This window comes from Colius striatus, chromosome 16 (assembly GCF_028858725.1).
Source record: "Colius striatus isolate bColStr4 chromosome 16, bColStr4.1.hap1, whole genome shotgun sequence".
NCBI lineage: Eukaryota > Metazoa > Chordata > Aves > Coliiformes > Coliidae > Colius > Colius striatus.
The window spans coordinates 13222162-13242133 of record NC_084774.1 but is presented as its reverse complement, the minus strand read 5'-3'; the positions used below and the strand labels follow the sequence as shown (position 1 = coordinate 13242133).

At 47.3% G+C, this 19972-nt stretch overlaps 1 protein-coding gene across 3 annotated transcripts in view; it reads right to left on the bottom strand.

Annotated features, from left to right (window-relative positions):
* Positions 1-10994: 10994 nt before the first annotated feature.
* PMEPA1 (prostate transmembrane protein, androgen induced 1) overlaps positions 10995-19972 on the bottom strand; it is a 47349-nt gene continuing 38371 nt past the window's right edge. For 2 of the 3 annotated variants that reach the window (XM_062009138.1, XM_062009141.1), the window contains 3 exons: positions 18675-18829; positions 12703-12756; positions 10995-12608 (listed from right to left, as the gene is read on the bottom strand). In XM_062009138.1, coding sequence (XP_061865122.1) covers positions 12060-12608; positions 12703-12756; positions 18675-18829 — 758 coding nt within the window. In that variant the 3' untranslated portion in view covers positions 10995-12059. The remainder of the gene's footprint in view (positions 12609-12702; positions 12757-18674; positions 18830-19972) is intronic. The other variant, XM_062009140.1, reaches the window with a different exon arrangement.

Below are 19972 nucleotides of genomic sequence, written 5' to 3'. Positions count from 1 at the left end.
TAGCAAGAATAATTTGTTTCCAAATGCATTGGTTGAAGAGAAACATTAGTTCAGAAACATTAATTTCTAGACAAATGTTTACAATTAAAATGCAATTTTGATTCCACTCAAGTTCTGTATCTCAGCCAGATCTGGAGAAGAAAGGAATCTCTCCAGGAAAGGCAAGTCAGGGGTGGCAGTGGTGGGAAGTGCTACCACTGGTTTCCATTGAGGATGTTGAGATGCAGCAAGGACAGGGCTATTTCTGCACCTAAACCTTGCTCCTCAAGCCATGAACAAGTCCTGGGTTAATGGTACAGACAGCACACAGCACATGACAATGGTGGACAACAGGATGCCATCCCTGAGGGTCTGGGGGTTTTTCTAGGGCTGATAATGCAGAATATCTTTAAAAGTAACGTGTACCAGTGTTGGATGACATTTGTGCCATTTGCCCAAGTCCCAAAGTCAGTCCAGAAGCTGAAGACCATGACAGAAAGGGAGCAATGGGCATAGTCCCCCAGGGCTGTCAGAAACCCCCACACACGGGCAACACACAGAAGCAGCAACTCATGTCTGTGCTTCTACCCACACGTGTCACTGAAAGCCAGAGCAGGGAAGCAAAACCAATGCCTTTTCCCATAAACTAAAACTTTAAGGGAAAAGATAACCCCCATTTTCCAAACTCACATTTGGTTCCAGCAATTACTCACAGCTTGTTACATTTGCTCATGACTCAGGGCGAGAAAAGCTCGATTCAGGGCAGAAACCTCACCGAGGAGCTGGGCATCTTCTGACAAATCGGAAGAGTTGAGTCAACTTGAAGGAATTTTTTTAAAGTTAGTGCACTTCCTTAAAGCTTTTGCTTCACACTATGCTTTTCAGCACCCCAAGGAGTCTCCATTTGATGCCTTGGTACTGTGCCTTTGTTCCCAGGCACAGCTACTCAAACACCACGCACGCCGACACGGGAGAGTTTCCTTTGAAGCATCGCCAGGCCACAGGCGACAGCGACCACATCCTGCTGCCCACATAAAGAGCAAGTGTGCTGGAGGTGCCTCGCCTTCCTCAAGATCTGTTGCAGGTAAAGCACCTGCCTGCCCCTCCTTCTGTAGGGGTTTTCTGCAGAACAGATGCTCTCCTGCTACAGGTCACTCAGCAGATCCAAACCCTCCCCGACAGGGTTCAGGTGCATCCAAGCACCGTGCAAGCCTGCAGAAATTGTTTACATGAATAGTTTATTTGGGCATTTACAGTAAAATCTGGCCTGAAGAGGGTAAATATAGTTTCCAGTTTCATGCCACTCTTACAAAATTACTGTCAATCTAGCAATATTTAGTATTTTTCCCTTCAAGTGCAGGAATCATGCACCCAGCTGACCTTGCACTGGCACGGGAGAAAAGGAAGCTTTCCAGACCTCCTGTTTGCAAAGCAATAAAACATAACAGGGCTCAGAGATCAGAGGGAAAATAAACAGATTCTCTCACTTACCCTCCCCCATTTCTCTTTTTTACCCTCCCCAGGTTATATTTAGCTCTGGCTGCTCCATGCCCACAGGAAAGCTGCCTTGGGAGCAGGGAGGCAGTGCACCAAGGCCAGGCTTTTGGGGAACCTCAAGCTTTCCTCCTCAGAACAGAAACAAACCTGTTCAGCAGAGCAGAGGAAAACAGCAGCTCTCAAGAGGGAAACAGAGATGAGAAAAAGAAAGCAGTGGGGCTCATCAGAGTCATGCATCATTTGGTTTTTAACCCAGTTCCCCTCATCTGAGCCTTGGAGTGAGATTCGGGGGAAAAAAAAAATATCTGTGTGTAGTGTGATGGACAAACACCTTAATAAGGTGTCTGGAGTGAACACATGCTCACAGCTCATCTTCCCCAAGAAAACCATCATAAAACCCAACCCAGCTCCCTCCTCATACTCACACCAGCTCTGCTGACTACCCCAGACCTACACAGACTCTCCTCAGAGAAATTGGTCTTGCATGACTGCATACTTGCCAGACTATTTTAGAGCTCCTACAGTGTTTTGGATGCTAATTCTTACCCATCTTAATGGGCCCTAAAACACCTTAAACAGCTCTTACGAAAAGGTAGCTGGCTGCACTTGGTACTGAAGATATTAACTCTACAATATCAGAGCTGGAGCTGTGGCCACAGCCCATCCTCTGCTGGTAACAGAGAGGGGACACAGCACTGAAAACAGACTGCCCACCCATGGCACTAAGGTGACTGCCTGGGACTTACAGCCACTGTCACATCGTGCTGACGAGCCACTCAGCAGAGCTGCTGCAGTCCCAGTGTGGCTTGGCCCTTCTCCTCTCTGGGTCAGGTGTATCCACCTTACAGGTCTTTTGAAGTAGCTCAGTAGCTTCTGTTGTACAGGGAAACAAGTCTGACAGCCGTGCCAAGCTTGCAGTGCAGCAAAAGCCACCTTTTGCTCTCCACTGTGCCTCAACAAAAGTGAGGCCACAGCAGAAAGGAGATGGTGGGAGTCTGGTGCAGAGACACTTGCCTCGGTGCAATGCAGCAGCGGCCTGTGCTTCTGCCTTCAGTCTTTTTCTAAAGCCAGGCTTCTCATTAGCAGTGCACATCAACACCAAAGCAATAGCTTTGTACTTCAGAGTTACTCTCTTAATCAAATGCAACTTCACAGAGCCACGCTGATCTAATTGTTCAATGTCCAGGTTCCCTGCCTTTGCCAAAGATAAATACTCTGAGGAGCTGCATTTTGACTGGCATCCAAAACTCACCACTGGCTGCCATGATTGTGATTTATTGCTGCTCCTAACAATCAATCTCAAGGCAACCGTGTGCATTTAAACAGGGAGTCAGGACTGTGCAAGGGCAGGGGGGAACCAACACCCACCGAGAGCTGACAGCTAATGAATCCTGACCAGCACTCAGCACTCTCCCACCTTCCTGCCTTGCAAAATCCACTCCAAGTATCCCGCAGAGAGTGCTTCACACTCACCTCTGCCTGGGCCAGAGCCATCAGCCTGGTCAGCCAGCACTCTGCATTTCATTTAGGCATCTCTTCACCCTAGCTGGCAAGATTCTCTCCCCACACAGACCCAGCAGAGGAAGGGTGCAGGAGGTCACGTTGCCCTGAGAGGAAACCCACTGGGGGAGGTCCTGAGGCTACAGCAACCCATGGACTTTTAGCCACAGAGGAAGAAAAAGCACATTTACAGCTCCTGCAGCACAGGGCTCCAAGACTCTGTGAGACCCAGCTTTGGGTACCCTAGAAAAATTAAAAACCCTATAAGTCTTAATCTGACCTCAAAAAGAGTGAGCACTGAGGTGGCTGCTGCTCTAGAGGATTCATTGTTCCTTCACATCACCCAGGGGGAGTCAAAAAACCTGGGCCATCACTAAACCAAAACACAATTCCACCTCACATAGCTGCAAAAGGTGATCAGGAAACACCCTCTTCAAAACCTTCTGTAGTTCCTACTCAGCAGAAGAGCAGAGAAACTCTCACAGCCAGTCACCACCCTCCCTGGAACTGCTTAAATTTGTCTCCTGGGCCATGAAAAGATTGTGCTCACCTGGCCCAAAGCCCCAAGCTGGGCCAGCTGCCCTGCCTGCCCACTCACTGAGCAAAAGCCATGAGTCCCTGCACTGGGTGTAAAGGGGAGAGGGCTCCTGAGATAGGGCAAGAGGGAAGGGAGGACAGTTTTGACACCATTAGACTGTAAACAGAGTCTTAAGCAATGCTGTTCCAGCCTGACCGTGGCTAGGAGAACAAAGCAGGAAATATTTCCACTGTTCTCCTGTCTTTCGTGTGCTTCCATCACACACTCCCAGTCTCTGCCACAGCAGGGGGAATTTTGAGACTTTATTTTTGAAGAGAGGGAAAAAAAAAGCATAGCAGCATTTGGAGTAAATTCCCTTTGCAGTCAGAATAGTCAACAGCAAGGATTCCTGTGAGACCATGGTGCTTTCTTAATAAATCTCAGCATACTCCCTCACCATGGGGAGGATTTGTTTCCTGCCATCTCGCTCAGGGGCTTCTGTCCCTCACCAAGGCTTCTCCCTCGATGGTGAGGCAGCTCTCAGCCTGCACAGGGGCTTGGGGGTCAGCACTGTATGGGGAAAAAACCCTTCCAATAAATCAACCTGTGGCAAAAGCAGCCTGAGCAGGTTAAAAAGCAAGAGCCTGACTCCAGGTTTTGCACATTCCCCTCCTCAAAGCACCCCAAGCCATCTCCTTGGTTTTCACTGGAAGAGAATCACTGGTGGGGACCATATCCAAGCACTGGTACTGGAGCTGAACAAACCCTGGGGAGGAGGTTTCATGCTCTGCAGGTGCAAAAGAGATTAAATGCAGGTGCTGGCAGCGATGTGGCATGAGCTGCCACTGAGGCCACAAGAGAAAGGAATCATCTGCCAGGGAGAGCAGGAGCAGGGAGTAAGGCAGCTCCTGAAGAGGGCGATGGCAGAGGCACCCACAGCTCAAGGGGAAGAGTTTGGCTCAGGACAAGCAGATAAAACAGGAGACAAAAAGTGAGAGGGGGTGAAAAAAAAAAGCCTCTGTGAAGTTCAGATACTTTGAAGTTGGAATTTGCACCTTCCAGTGAGCACAGCCAGGGAGGGCCACAAGTGCTGCAGGAAATGGTTTCAATGCTGGAAGCACCGGCGAAAGCTGAATCTGATTTCGTAAGTCCTATTCCATTTGCAGCACAGAAATCAATGTAAAGCCAGAGACTTTGCCACTTGGGGTTTCCAAAAATCACAACGTTGCTTCTTCCACTGATTTTGGAAAAGAAAAAAAAGGTTTAAAAATCATCTTTTGCCAATCAGCTGTGCTGCAGCGTCCCCAGATCACCTCAGCAGCCTGGAAGGGTAGCTCAGTAACAGCGCTTCTCTGCCCATTCCCACACACTGCTCTGGCTGAACTTGGCTTTATGGGTTTTGTTGTTTTCTCATTTCAAGAAAAAAAAAAATCCCCTTTGGAAAATGTGGTTTCAGCTGAGTTCCCATTTTTCTGTGGGAAGATGTTGGTTTCAGCTGTGAATCCAAAAATGAAAAATCACATATTGAAACAGTGATTCAGCCCTGACTTCCCCTTCCCCTGCCTTGCCTGCAGCTAGGTGGGGATTTGGGACGCTAAATCATTGCCCCCTTCTCAGAAATGTGGGGCTCCGGTGTTTCTTTGCATGTGGGATGCAAAAGAAGGTGTGTAGCTGCTTGAGCCCATGTCATCATCCTGCCATGGTTACTGAGCTCCTTGTCCCACCCTGGCCATGTTGACCCCCTTTATGTGTGTTGCTAAAGCACATCAACTCATCCCTGATGTGGGTTTTTAGCCTTTTTCCTTCCTGCCAGCCCCAATCCCACAAGAGTCCCCTGTGCAGTGTTACACACAAGCCTGCCATTTGAATTTTTACCAGAGTGGTGGCCTTAGTTTCTGTGAGCTGTGTCAGCTCCTGCAGAGCTCCCACCATACTGAGGGCTAACCCTGGCCACCCTCACACATGTGGCAGCTGGAACAGCAGCAGGGCTGAGGAAGCTTGCAACAAAGACAAAACTCACATCTTCATCACCTGCTGGGACACTGCAACATGGGGAGGGGGTTCTTTGTTTTGGTCCATGCACTCAGGCCAAAATGCAGACTGTGCTTCCTAAAAGCTGTCCTGCAGCACAGCCCCCTCAGGAGCTGCCCCCGGCCTCCTTGGCTGCCAGCTCAAGCTGCTGAGGTACTGCCCCCAAAGGAAACAAGAAATCCAGCCCTGGAGAGCCCAGCTTCAGGGCAAAGCATCGCTCTGGATTGCTAATGGGTTAAAAATATTAGCCTGAAACACTTATGTGAAAGTTGGTCAGTTGCCAAACTGGAGCAAGCAGGGTTCTGCTCATTTAAAACATGATTGAGAGGGAAAAAAGGCTTCCTGGCTAACAGCTGGAGGTTTGAGAATGGACTGGAAGGCATTCAACACTCTCCAGTACCTCCAACACATCATCTCCAGTGTTCCATGCTGCCTCGAGAAGCCCACTTGCACCTCCAAACCATCTCTCACCTCTGAGCCCAGGCTGCTGGGGCCACTGTCCTGCAGTCTCAAATGGCAATGACAGTGACTTAGTGCTGCTCATGAAACCTCACCTGCGTGGCAACACACTCTTCTTCCAACTCCGTGGGAACCTCTGGGTCACCTTTCCAGCAGCAAGGGACAGAGGACACCAGGAATCCCACAAAACAAACTGCAACCACGAGGCGAGTGGCACAGTGCCAGGATCAGAGCCGGAGGGATGGAACTGGGGTTCCTCCTGGGCTGCAGTTATGCTGCTCTCAGTCATTGCTTGCCATCAGCTCGGGGCTGTAACTGGCTGTGCAGAACATCCAAGGGTCTCACTGAACTCCACAGGAGCTCCTTGTGCTCATGGCTCCCCCAGATTAAAGCCAAGTGTCCACCACGCAGCCATCCAAATCAGGTGCAGGGGCCACTTGTAAAAGACAAGGCCCACTTTAAAAAATGGTGCCATCTAAAAGGGAGATTGTGATAAGCCAGAGGGAAGGGCTGGGGAGACTGAGGTCTCAGGAAGAGCTGATGGCCCTCAGGCAAAGCCTAGGGATTAATTACTACCCACTCCTTAGTCCCAAGAGGGAAGCCAAGGTCTGGGTGGATCGACAGGACATCCTTCAGGAACACAACAATAAAACCCCCTGCAAACAGTTAAGTTTTCAAGCATTTTAATGTGATCTCTGCAATCTGACCAGTCTCAGAAAGGAAAACAAATTATCTGTGCTTAGGATTGGAGTCAATCTACTCAGTTCTTGTTGATTGACGGTTGTTCAAGTTAAGACCTTCTGACCATCAGTGATGCTCTTGGCTGAGAGGCAGGATCGCAAGCGTTAGGACATATTGGTGCAAACCAGGACTGCTTCTTCTGGGATTAAAGCTGCGACACCTGATCTACTCCAAAGAAAACACAACCGTAGACACACACAGGGAGCGAGCGTGCAAACACACCGGGAGCCAGCTACAGCTTCAGGCAAAACCCACGTGGTGGCAATACAGAGGTTGGCCCGTTCCTCAGAAGGCTACTGAACAAGGAAGGGAGGGGAAACAACATCAGTATCCAAAAAACTGAGAATATCCATTTTCCGATGTTCGCAGAGAAAACGGGAAGAGCTTTTGAGATTACATCGAGTTGGCAAACTCTCCCTTTTTTTTGGGGGGATGGGTAACAAAGCAAAAGGTGAAGGCAAATTTTCCAAAGTATTGTAAAATTTATTGTATAAGTATTGCAGCTTTTAGAATGACATATAATTGCCACTATCGGTTACCGTTACACAACAAGCGCTTACAACAGATTTCTGTAAGTTGGCATCAGAGTACATATTCATACTAAACCAGCAAAATATAGATAAGTACTGCATTGCATGTGCTCTCAATAGTTTACATAAGTTTAAACTGGAACAGAACTCAGGATACAGGACTGCCTATAACAAACTCCAAAGCCAAAGCAATGCAACTGGAAGGTTAAGAAAAATATTAATACAATGAAATGTGTCTATAAGGCAGGCAACTGAGGACTTTAATGTCGTCCCTCATGAGCTTCTATAGTACAGCGAAGGTTTGAAGCGCGGTTTCTGGAAAACTGTTGTGTTTTGTAGCTTTGTGTTGTACGTACATAGAAAACCTCTGAGCGATACAAAGACAGAAGAGATTAAGAATTCATTCTGTTCTCTGGCGCGCTGGTAACGCCACACGTCTGGATTCAGCCTTTTCCTGATCCTCACTACAAATGTTGGGCTCTGATTTCTTTTTACTATAGCCGTTAGTGCAATTTTATAGTTCAATACACAGACAAAAAGGGTGATTCTCCAGAAAGCAATTGGATTTCCTTATACCCCCACTTAAGAGAGAATGAATTTTGTTAACGCTTATGGAAATGATGCACTAGATTAGTAAAGCTGAATCTTCAAACCGGTAAAATCGAGGGTTGTGAAGGGAACACGAGTTTTCCTAGTGTCACCCCAAACAGAACCCATTCTTCCTTCCCATCCCAATCCACAAAGCCACGTTCCCATCCCAGGCCATTATGATTTGGGGGCACTTTAGGGATGCCGTTTGCCGTACTGTAAGCTAAGAAACTCTATAAGATTAACAACCCCTTTTAAAGCTAACATGACTCTTACAACTTTGAGCAAAAAGGCAGGCTAGGACAAGAGGTTGCTAAGCATTAGCAATGCCTTGTTTCTTCTGGATTTGTTTAAAAATAAATCATTCTTAAGGGGCTTGAACCTCTCTGTTGGCAGCTGCAAGATGCCTACGGAGCAGGACCTGCCTATGGAGCAGGCTCCTATGGAGCAGGACCACAGCCCAGCTGCTAGCAGAGTCCTGAGCTTCAGGAAGGCCAGAAGGAAACGAGTAGAGACATCAGCAAGAGTGTGCAAAGCAAATTTTCTGCCTTGGTGGCAATATGGGACAGGGGAATTGGGAAGAAATGGACCCCGAGGCAAAAAGGAACATTAAATAGTAATAATAATAATAACAACAACAATAACAACAACAACAACGATAAAAAAAGAACAGACCATTATTTCTAAACACCCATTCAGAACTTGGAGTTGATGAGGGCCCCAGATCTGGTATCTGCATTGAAATACACAGTTCTGGGGACTGCAAAGCAGAGGGATGGACAGAAAAAAGACAAGGGGTGACAACTTGGCTCTGTTGAGGTGGACTCGAGTTGCCCCTGCTGGCTGGGACCCAGGGCTCCCCCCTGCAGGGCTGCAGCCTCTCCCCAGGGATCTGCACAGAGCGCCTACAGCTCTGCCTTTGTGCACTGCAAGGACTCAAAGGCATCATCTGCAGTAGGAATTGGGAGTTGATGAGCCACCCTATTTCAGGCTCATTGGATCTCCCCAAACTACAGAAAGAGGTCAATGAAACTGGACCTGGGAACTCAACAAACTGCCCACTCAGCTGCAGATGCCTGGGGTGATGCTCGAGAAAGAAAAGCTTGCACTAGGAGCGGACTGGGGACAGAGAACAAAAACAGGGGGAAAAAAACAGAGAATGAGTTGAAATTTTGAGGACTTCAAAGCATGAGAGCTGAGTTTGATTGCACTGCACTTTCAGATCCTCTCCCACTCCTCCTCTGTGCCTGTCCAGATCCTGCCCATCTCCCTGACCTCCCTCTGGGGTTTGGTGGACAGGTCACGCCATGCAACAAGACAATCCCGTTACTTTAACCACCTCCTGTCCCCATGACACCTCCGTATTCACTGCTCACTTTTAAATGTGTGATGCATATTCCACCCAAAACCTGCTGAGGTAACCGGTTTTTCTATAGCAAACAAACTAGTTCAGATCACAGAACAACATCCCCCCACCCCCCTAAAAAAAACACCCAACCCCAACACTATTCACACATTTTGGCTCAAGAGGGCAGTAGATATTATATTTCAGTTTCTCTTTTGGTTGATATCTCATTTACAATATCCACCAGTTTCCTACCTCCCCCGGTAGGATAATGTGCATAAATGTGTTCAAGTTCCCTTACAGGCAGTGGGAGGAGAGCGGGGGGAGCGGGAGCAGCCTGCGTGGCCGGGCACGCGGGGCTGCTGCAGGGAGCAGGCAGTGCTGCCAGGAAAGAGGGACTGGAAAACAGAATGCAAGGGCCAAAGGAGCCAGAGACCAGACGCTGGTTACTCGTGACACTAACGATGATTTTGTTTCCTCCCTCTCTACAAAGGGAGAGTTACCGTTTCTTTAATAAGGCACTAAATAGACATGTTACATAAAGGAAAGATACATTTTAAAAACTCGTATAAATTCATCAGTTTTGTACCTTTCATGACAAACTAGATTTATTCCTTTGCAAGACTTTTTTCTTTTTTTTTGTGGCTTTTTTTTGTTTTGTTTTTTTAGGTCATCAAAATTTAGGTTAACACGACTGTAAAGCTATGAAGATTCCAAGAGCTGTGGAAAAGCAGTTTGAAATATTGAGAAGGTACAGGACCTATTTCTAGGCAAAAGAAATCATTAAAAAAAAAAAAGGCAAAAAAAGAATGATCAAACTTCAAGTTCAGCTATTCATCATCTTCTTTAAAATACATATAAATATTGTTCAAATGGTCAGAACTTCAAAACCGTTCTCATGGTTTTTTTTTTCAAGTAATAGAAAAGTTGCTTAAAAACAATAGTTATTGCCTTTATATCTTTCATTTATGTCACTCTACTAGATAGCATCCTGCAGAAAAAGAAATCACACCTCCTTGTAACATCTTCGCTCTCTGTGGTTCCCCTACCAACCCTGCCTGGCGCTCGGAGAGACGCTCTCCCGCCCGGGGAGACGGAACCCACAACAGGACTCTTTTCCCTTTTGCTTTCTCTCTCAGGTTTCTCACTCGCTCACTCTGTCACATACAAATGCACCGTGAGGGTAAAAACACCTACCAGACACTTACACAATATAAAAATGTAAACAATAGCAGAGTCAGACAAAATGCTTCTGAAACCAAGATCAATTAAAAGATGCACAACACCGGGCGGGCGGGAGGGCAGGTGGGACTGTGCTGCTGTGGATGAGGATCTCTTCAGAACAGGTAAAGGGGAGTTGCTTCTAAAGCATAAAGCATTATTTATTTAGCCTTTAATTAATACATCACAGGAGCAGGTTCATTTCCATCTACTGTCTCAGATGCCTCTTTAGCCAGGATAATAAAAGTCAAAGCCAGCAATGACCAGAGGCAGCCCGGGGGCTGGCGGAGCAGCAGACACGGCTGCACCCCTTTAACCCAAATAGAGGTCTGGGAGGTTAACACAAAATGAAAATGATTTTCACCACCATCACCACCACACTTCTCAGCTCCTACTTTCAAGGAGATATTTAATCCCCAGCTGAAAGGGCTACGTGAAGGTGGGTACGGTACCATTTGCTCACGTTAACTTCCATCCTCACCGCTTTAGCTGCAAATAGGGCCCTTCCGTTGAACATTGAAAGAAATAAACCAAAAAACACTTTTGTTCCTTCAGACACAGAAGTTTATTCTCATCCCCACCACCCCCCCCCCTCCAAAAAGTTAGAGGTTGTCAAAAAAAAATCAAGTAACTTTCATCTGCTTCAGCCACCGCTGACCCTCGGAAGCAGAGAGGTTTTGCTTTACCTTTTGACTCCAGTAATGCTAGGGGATGACACACAGACACACGCCAGCTCCTCTTGCTCTGTAGGGAATGTATAAAGCTGTGACTGTGGGCAGCCACGCGCAGGGACTCTGGACATGAAGGATTTGCATCAGCTGCAGTCTCGCTCACTGCTCCTCCCAGAGCTGGCACCTTCCACTTCAGCCATTTTCCACCCCCTTCCAGCTACTTTGTTCTTCACTTCGACACAGATCCCTTAACAGGTTCATGGTAGACATGATAGAGGCTTTTGACCAACACAAGCACTGACATATTTATATTAAAAAATAGTGCAAAATTTCAACATTTATATAAATAACTCTAAACCCCTGCTTTTGTTTTTTTTGTGTTTTTTGTTTTTTTACAATGTAATACACACTTTTTGAGTTGGCACTCAAAAAATTGCCTTTTTTTTTTCTAGTTCAGAAAACAACCTTTTTTTTTTTTGAATAGGCCTCTTCTAATACAAAAATACTCCTGCTCCTTACACATACACTTTCTCTTATTTTTAATATATATTTATATATTTATATTGCAGATCTTTAAACAAAATGGGTTTTTTTTGTGCAAATATTTTGTCTTTAAAGATAAGTGAAATAATCAAACAAAACAAAACGAAAAACAAAGCATTCACACACAGCTCAACTAGAAACCAAAAAATAAAAAATAAAGGACTACAGTTGACTTTTTTTTTTTCCTTTTTAAACATATAGACAGAGCTCAATAAAGAAATGTTTTTGCAAGCTTGGTAGGCTTGTGCATTCAGACCAGACATAACAAGTAAATATTTATACATGGAGAGATGGGGAAGGGCTTTTTTTCTTCTCTTTGCTCATCTTCCTCAACTCTCTCTCTCTCTCCTTTTTCTTAATGAGAAGTGCAGAGTGTTTCATTTACTTTCTTGCTTTTTTCTTCTTTTTTTCCTCTTTTTTTTTCCTTTTCCTTTGTTTTAAAAGGGGTGCCCTTTCTGTTTCTCTTTCTCTTTGTTCCATGCGGTTGTGCTCTCAAGGCCATTGATTTGTGAATGATGGAGTCTGCTGCCCTCCAAGATGGAGGGCATCCCGTTGTTGTTCTGCTGGTGCTGGTAAAAGGCCGAGCCGGGGTAGTGCCCGATGACCTCGCTGTAGGTTGGCGGCGGTCCCTCCATCCTGCCACTGCTCCCGTAGCAGGTCGCGCTGATGCCAGAGTTACTGCTGGGGGGGCACGGCCCCCCGTACACAGAGTTCTCTATCAAGTCACTGTCGAAGATGGTTCTGTTGGGGGGAGCCCTCACCGACTCTCTGTTGAGCTCCATTTGCTGCTCGGGGTCTCGCAGCTGCAGCGTGCAGGGTCCTTGGTACGGAGGGGGCTCCTCACCGTCCGACAGCGAGATGGTGGGCGGCAGGTCGATCTCGTGCTGCATGTATGGGTAGGTTGGCTGGAACCTGTTAAAGCGGTCCCTCTGCAGAAAGGATGGCACTGCCAGGCGGTCGCTGGGTCTCGGGGTGTAGATTTGCTGCTGAAAGGGAGAAGAAGAGAGAGACAGAGGTGTGAGATGCTGCAGGCCGGGACAGGGGGAAAGGCAGTGACGGCCGCACCCGCATCGCCCTCACCTCTGTTATTCCATTCCCCGACACGGTGCTTTCTGAAGGCCACAGGCTTCCCTCCTGCATTGGAAAGGAGAAGAGAGCGCAGAGTGAGTCTGACTGCCAGCAGTGGTTAAGCTCCTGCTGCAAACGGCTCGTGCCAGGTTTCATCCTGCCCCAGAGCCCGGGTAAGATGCTGCTGCCACCGTCAACACGCTTGGCACCCGCTCAGCAGGCACCTAGCTCTTGCAGGGTATCAGCCATTCTCATATGTGTTGAGTATCCTATGGGTATATACTAAAGGTATTAGCATAAAACAACACTCCCCATGAAAATTTCCCTCCATTTTGACCTCCATTTACATTTAATAGATCAGTTGTGGAATGAATGATGAGACCAGCACCGGCAAACAGCGCTCTCCTGTTTGCAGACTTCCCCCCACCCGCCCCCACACCCCCAGCAAGTTTCTCTCCCTGGTTCAAACGTGCCAGGGGAGTATTTTTCAATTTGTGATCCGTGAGCAGTGGGTGATTCACCAGGCATCAGAAAAATGCTCCATTAAATAATGACAAGATTGAAAAAAAAAAAGGTAGAAAAAAACCCTCAACACCCACATTCTGATGCACATCATCAAGGAAATCATGGGGAAATAAAGATAATCAGTGAATAACCAAATGCTAAGCCTAATTTTGATTTGGCTAAAAAAAAATAAGTTAGAAATCTGTAGCAACAAGATGGTTCCAGAGTTTAACCCAAGGGCTGCTTATCCTTTTGGAGGAAAACAGACTGAGGAACTGCGGTTGAGAGGCTTCCTCACACTGCAAGCATCACTCTGAGCCTGCAATCCAAACTCAGGAGCCAATAACCTTGGGCAGTATAAAGCCACAAACTGATTTCCCCCAAACCATGAGATTAGTTTACAATTCATGATCAAAACAAACAAACACAGGTTCTTCCCATTTGCTAGTGATACTGAGTTCACCCTACACGGCTCAGGCTTGACTCTCTTGCCGTAAGAACTAAAACATTTAAATATTGCTAACACTCACGTACAACAACATCCCTCCGGCAGGCCAGGCTGGAGGAAAACAAGCCAGAAGGCTCAATAATTATAACCTGGCACAGCTGGCATTTCTCAGCTCCTCGCAGGTGAATCTCCAGTTCTGGCACTAGCAAGTCAGGCACTGGCAGAATTGTTTACCAGCAGTGGAAAAAAATAATGCCAAGGGTGTTTCTTTTTCCTCCTTTGCCCTTGAAGGTGTCCCATCCCAAGGCCTCTGTTGGGCCCAGCCTGTGCAGGGCCCTCCAGATGAGCAAACCATGAGCTTTCCTGCTGTGAAAATACCTATTTCTGTAACACCTGTGGTGATGGTGTAGGCAGCCTGGTGCGAGCCTGGGAGAAGCTGCAACAGTACCATGGCCCCATGGACACCTTTGCTGATAAAGTCAGGAGGGATCTTGCCTGTCTGATGCTTCCCAGACCTTGCCCAGCCATGAAGCCCATCTGGCCCCACACCAGGCTACAGCACCCAAGGGCAAAGGTTCCTGTATGCCTCTGCAGCCATCCCAGTAAACAACTCAGCAGCATTTCTGCTCCTGCAGAAGTGGCAGTGCAGGGTTGCCTCGGCACCTGCGCATCCTACAGCACTTCCAACTGACCAAACACAGCACCAGCACTGCATTACAAACTCCAAAGAAGCTATAACCTCTGCCTCCTTTTTCCCCTCCTCTGTGTCCTTTTTCTTATTTTCCCCAGCTTTGGAATATATTTTCTGTTGTTGCATCAGATACGGAGAGAATCCCATTAGGTTCCTGTTTTTGAAGCTCAGCTCTGCACGTAAACCTCAAGGCAGTCCTGTTGCCAGGGCAGAGAAACAGTGATTTGTATGGAAATAAGCCAGCCCATATTCTGCTCACCTCTTGGTGTTTTTAGGGAGCATGTCTCAGGAGCAGAGGTTCAGTGCCACAGCACAGGCACCCTCCCTGGCTACAGCTAATGCACGTGTTTGTCGAGCTGTGCCACACAGTCCTTCCTGAGCAATGCACGCTGTGCTTTATACAGACCTTGAGACTTCAGTATGTAAATGTTTACATAGGCATCAACTGTTTAGTCTGGTCCATTTTACACATATTTCTTGCCTGCAGGAACAGTCAAATTCCCCCAGCAGCCAAAAGACCCAAGAGGAACTGCATCTGCCACAGATCAAATCCTCACCTCTAACCCCCTGCTCAGCCACAGCACGGACCCCAAAGGGCACAGGGAGGGTTTCCAGCACTGCCACGTGCACTGCCAGCCCTTCACCTCATCCCCACGGATGTCGAAGCATCGGGCAGGCGCAGGAAGCACTCTGAAAACTGTGTTTACTTTTCTATGCCCCCGTGGCAGACTTCCTGAGCAGCAAGTACCCCCGCTGCCTTCTGCTAGATGTTTTATATTTAACTTGGCAGTGGGCAGTGCCATGGCAATATCCCATCTGCTTCCCCCGCTCCTGAGAGTGATGTCAGCAGCTCCCGTGCGGGCGGCTGCAGCCCGGCGCTTCCCGGAGCAGCGGTGGGGGCTTCCTACCGCTGCAGCCCCTGGGGAGGGCATGGACACTTTGTTACATGAGCTGCTCCGTCCTAAACATCCCCTACCTCAAAGCATGTCCTCACCCAAACTCGATATCCCACCCCGGAATTCAGAAGAAAAGCTCTGGCTTACACATTAACTCATCATTTATACAGATGAGGTCCAGGAACAACGCTCTGGGCAACACACAGATGCAAGAGGAGCAAATAAGTAGAAACACCATTAAAATCAGATCCGCAGAGAGATAAGGAGCAGACAGGAGACCCATCTTCTGTAAGAGCTGAATCTCTGCAGCTGTTATTAACAACTTCTCCAGGGAGTCCAGAGCTTGACCCAGACACGCTCCCGTGCCCACAGCTGATTGACCACAAGCACAATCATCCCCCCACCACCACTGACCCTCTGCCTCGCTCCTGGGCAATCCACGTGGGTAATAGCTCATCTCTCCTAAAAATCTCAATAGTGGGATTAAAATTGATGGAAATTAGTAGTCAGAGGAAAAAGCCTCAGAGACAGAAAATATACCTACTTTTAGCCTTTGTGCTGTCTCTGTGGAGTGGCTACACAGCCTTACTGAGCCAAGCAAAACTGCCCTGCACTGTAAGGAGGCATCACCCCTGTAAATCCTCATCCTCAGGGCTCTCCTGACTCACTTCTAATGTCTGGAATATTTAGGGTTTGAATTCACCTCAACCATGGCCGAGCCTAGAAAGCTCCAGTTTTCCAGAATGAAAGCTGAGATTCTGCTCTCTGATGAGCAACACGGCTGTAAAAGCCTCCGCAAGTGTTCCAGGACTCACTGCAGGACCTAAAATTACCTTTTAATTTCTTTTTAGAGATCAATCATCGACTTTTATAGAACTGCTTGTTTTAGTAATGTCAGAGAATTTTCTCTGTAAAGCTGCATGGTGCAGATTAAGTCTCTGAGCCTTTGGGAGGATTTGTATTTTACCATTTTGGGGGACAAAGAGACAATTCAATAATGCATTTATTCCACTCTCCCAAGAAAAAGTGGTTTAACCACTGTTCCATGGGTGCAAGGACAATGCTATTCTTACTGCAAATAAGTTTTTAAGTAGCATTTCTTAAATATTGTTTGTTCTGGAAAAAGAAAGGTGCTTGTTATAAGGAGACAGCTTTTAAGTACAGGGAGAACAGTAAAGAAGAAACACGGCATCATACACAAACTCCTCCCTGGCAAGAACTGCGTTAAAAAACTAAACCTTTAGGGAAATTAATCTCTCCTTCAGTTGTAATTTTTGAGCTACAACAACAACAGCAACAACAACAACAAAAAAGACCACTCCTGCAGACCTAGCAGCATCCTGACCAAGAGATGAACTACTTTAATATTTCAAAAGATGAAGAGCGTGCGTACGCCGCTCCGCTGCCCATCTGCGGTCACGGCGGCAAAATGAAGGTTGGGATTTAATCAGCGACGTGTCTGAAGGCTGAATAAATAAACAGAGCTGTTTTGGTGTGGGGACTGAGACAAAAAATGCCTGGGACTTTTGGCCTGGTGAAATTTTTAAAAGGAAAAATAAATTAAAAAGAAAAAACACCAGGGTAAAAATGAGTTATTTTAAAAACAATCTACAATTTTTTAATTTAACCTGAAATTTCTGTTCATTCTCCATTTGATTTTCTCTCTCTTTCCACATTTACCTTTTTTCTTCCTTTTTAAGAAACATAAAAAGCAGGTCACTTAAGAAAACAGAAATCAGTTTATTAAAATAAAGTCTTGATTTATTTACTTTGAAATCATAAACTGAATCAATTTGGTATTGTTCAAGTAAAACATTCTGGACATGAGAAAACGGTAAAAAAAAAATCTGAAAACAGGAAAGAATCTTCCTGCTATTTTTAATGCCTCATGTGCTCAGATGCCCACATTCTGCTACTGTTGGAAGCGGGTGCACGGGACGCTAAGAGGGAGAGAAGAAATGCAAAGCTGCGGGAGGAGCCAGGAGACATGCAGGGAGTTCAGCTCTGATCCCCAGAGCAGGCAGGTGCTGGAGTGATCACCACCCTCACACCGTCTGGTCTGAGGCAGGATCACACACTCCCAGCACTTTGCTCTTGCGGCACAGCGTCGACAGACGACCGCAAGCTGAGCTCACTGCCGTGCCCTCCGGAGATGTGCTCCAGAGCCCACAGAATGAAGGATGGTTTAATTGAGCTTGGGGTTTGCACAGCTCTTCCTCCCATGAGGTGTCTTCATCACCTCCACACAGAGCGTCTGGGAAGGGATCTTCATGGGCTGTGTGTAACATGTGACAAAAAGGGAAGCTGCAGAGCAGAGGGACAGCCTGTGCCCTGGGCAGCTGCAGGCTGGACAGCCTTCAACAGCACTGTTAAATAAAAGATGTTAGATATCTCCCTCAAAAAAAAAAAGGAAATGAAAAAGAGAAGAAAGCAAGCAATCCCAGTATCTGATCTTCCTGCAGTGAGCATGGATCTAATACAAGAGAGGCCCCACACAGACCACCGCAAGACAGCACCAGTGTGCTCATTCTGGCCTGGAAGCCTGCAGAGGAGAGAGCACAAAGCAGTGACCTTGAGGAAGCCCCATCGTTTAAGGAGCTTTCAGATCCTTCAGAGTGAATGCCAAAAAAATGAGTACAAGCGATCCCTGCACTGAAGACAGAGCAAGGTAGTGGTGAACAGCACATGCTCATCCTCCAAGAAAATGTGTGTTCTTCCTCTATAGGTCCTTTTGTAAGTGTCTCTGAGCTGCTCTATTTGAGGAAACCACATAAACCAATGTTTGCCTCGGTGCTGGAGAGGCTCCCTCTCAAGTCCTCGACAGAGGTACAATTAATACATTTCTCTTCAGGCTTTTATGAAGCAGGGAGCCTGGGTTACACAGGGAATCTCTCACGCATCCCCTTGGAGGGATTTCTGCTTGCCTGGCTGACAAGTGTTTTCTGACCCCCCCTTCACCACAGTAATGGCAGCACCACTGCTGAACAGTGGAGAAAGTCTTTCAGGATTTCCTGCTCTCTCCAAGTAGGCACTATGTTTTCATACAGTCATTCGACACTCATCAAGTGGAGCTACCAAAGGACTCGATAGTTTGGGGCTGTTAAAGGCAAAGCAGAGGCATCCCAACCATGTGAGGGTGCCCGGTGGTTTCAGGAGCAGGACACAAAGCTCATGGCAAAGGCTATGACTATCTGCATATTACAACATACATCACCCTGAAGAGCCAGAGGCATCCCTGAAAGGCACTCCTCAAGAAAACCCCACAACTGAGAGACAGAAGATGATGCTAAGACACAATCTGGAGGGTGTCTCTTCACACAGTGCCAAGTGGCACGTGGGCCAACATGACCCAAATGAATACCCTTGGCTCTAATGTTTTCCCAGTGTCACATAATTTGGCAACTGGAGCAAGGCAAGTTGTGCTGAAGGGCAGAGTGTGACTTACTGATGAGAGGTTCTCGTCCCTCCGCCTGCCCTGGCTGTGCCGGCTGATGAAGGATCGCGCAGAGAGTTTGTAGTGGTTCAGCAGACACGTGATCACCACCACCATCACCATCATCACCACCACGATGATGATTATCTGTACAAACTCCAACTCCGCTGCAAGAGAGACAGACAGACTTTAAGCTCCTGCAAAAAGCAACATGTAATTGAGTACATGAAAAACTAACGTGGCCGAGATGCTGACGACACCACTGCACCCTTCCCCCATAAAGCTCTCACACATGCCTATGTGGGTTCTGCATGCTTTGAAGCCAGCTACTTAATGAAAAACTCATTAATTCACTTTTTCAGTGCCACAGAAGAGTCTCTAGGAGGGATGTTTAAAGATGACATCGAGATCGGAGTGTTTACGAGCTACAATGCAGACGGGACTTCGTAAAGCCCCACCAACACTACAAAATCAGCAGCCTCTCAGTGCTGAGCGTGCTCAAGGCCGTGGAACCATCAACCTGCTCACTCATTCTAATGAAACAATTTAGTTAAACGCAAGACCAGTTTCTGCAGTCCTCTTTCCACCATCACCACTCCTTCCTCCAGGGAGGGCTGGACTGAAGGCCTCCTCAGTACACCCTCACACGAAGCACATATCCCCTCTGCCATGGGGAGCTCGTGGCACAGCACAGCAGGCACTGGTAGCCCCCCTCTCCCCAACACCAGCCCACGTGCCACAAGGCACAGGCAGGGAAACCTCCTGCTTTTCAGTCAGACACCAGATGGGCATGATGTGGCTGCCCATGGGGGCCACGTCCCGGAGCTCCAGACATCCCTGGGCTCAGGACTCGGCCAGCTGACAGTGGCAGCTTGAGTGGCTTGAACTGGCATAAAGGAAAACTGCCAAAAATCCTCCAAACAAGAACAAGCAAACAACAGATTACTCGGTTAACTCTGGAGACACTTGGCAGGAGGCAGTAGGAAGCTGCTCCTAAAATTCCTAAGGAAATAATTCTTCACACCTCTCTGAGGCTGAGGAAAATCGAGCACTGTGGTCATTGTTTCCATGCATTTGGCACCCAGAGAGCAGAGAATCTCCAAATCACTTGGTCACTCCCCCCAAGCACCCTTGTGTCAGCTTGGGCTCACCAGGACCAGGCAGGAGCAACTCCAGTGCTCATCACACAGGAGGGCCCAGACCAGTAAAATATCAATAGTTCTGATGATTTAAACTTTGCTTACTTCTCACTAGGGACAGCTATAAAATCCAGTTTTGGAAAGCTGTGCCCTAAGCTATCATGGATGCTG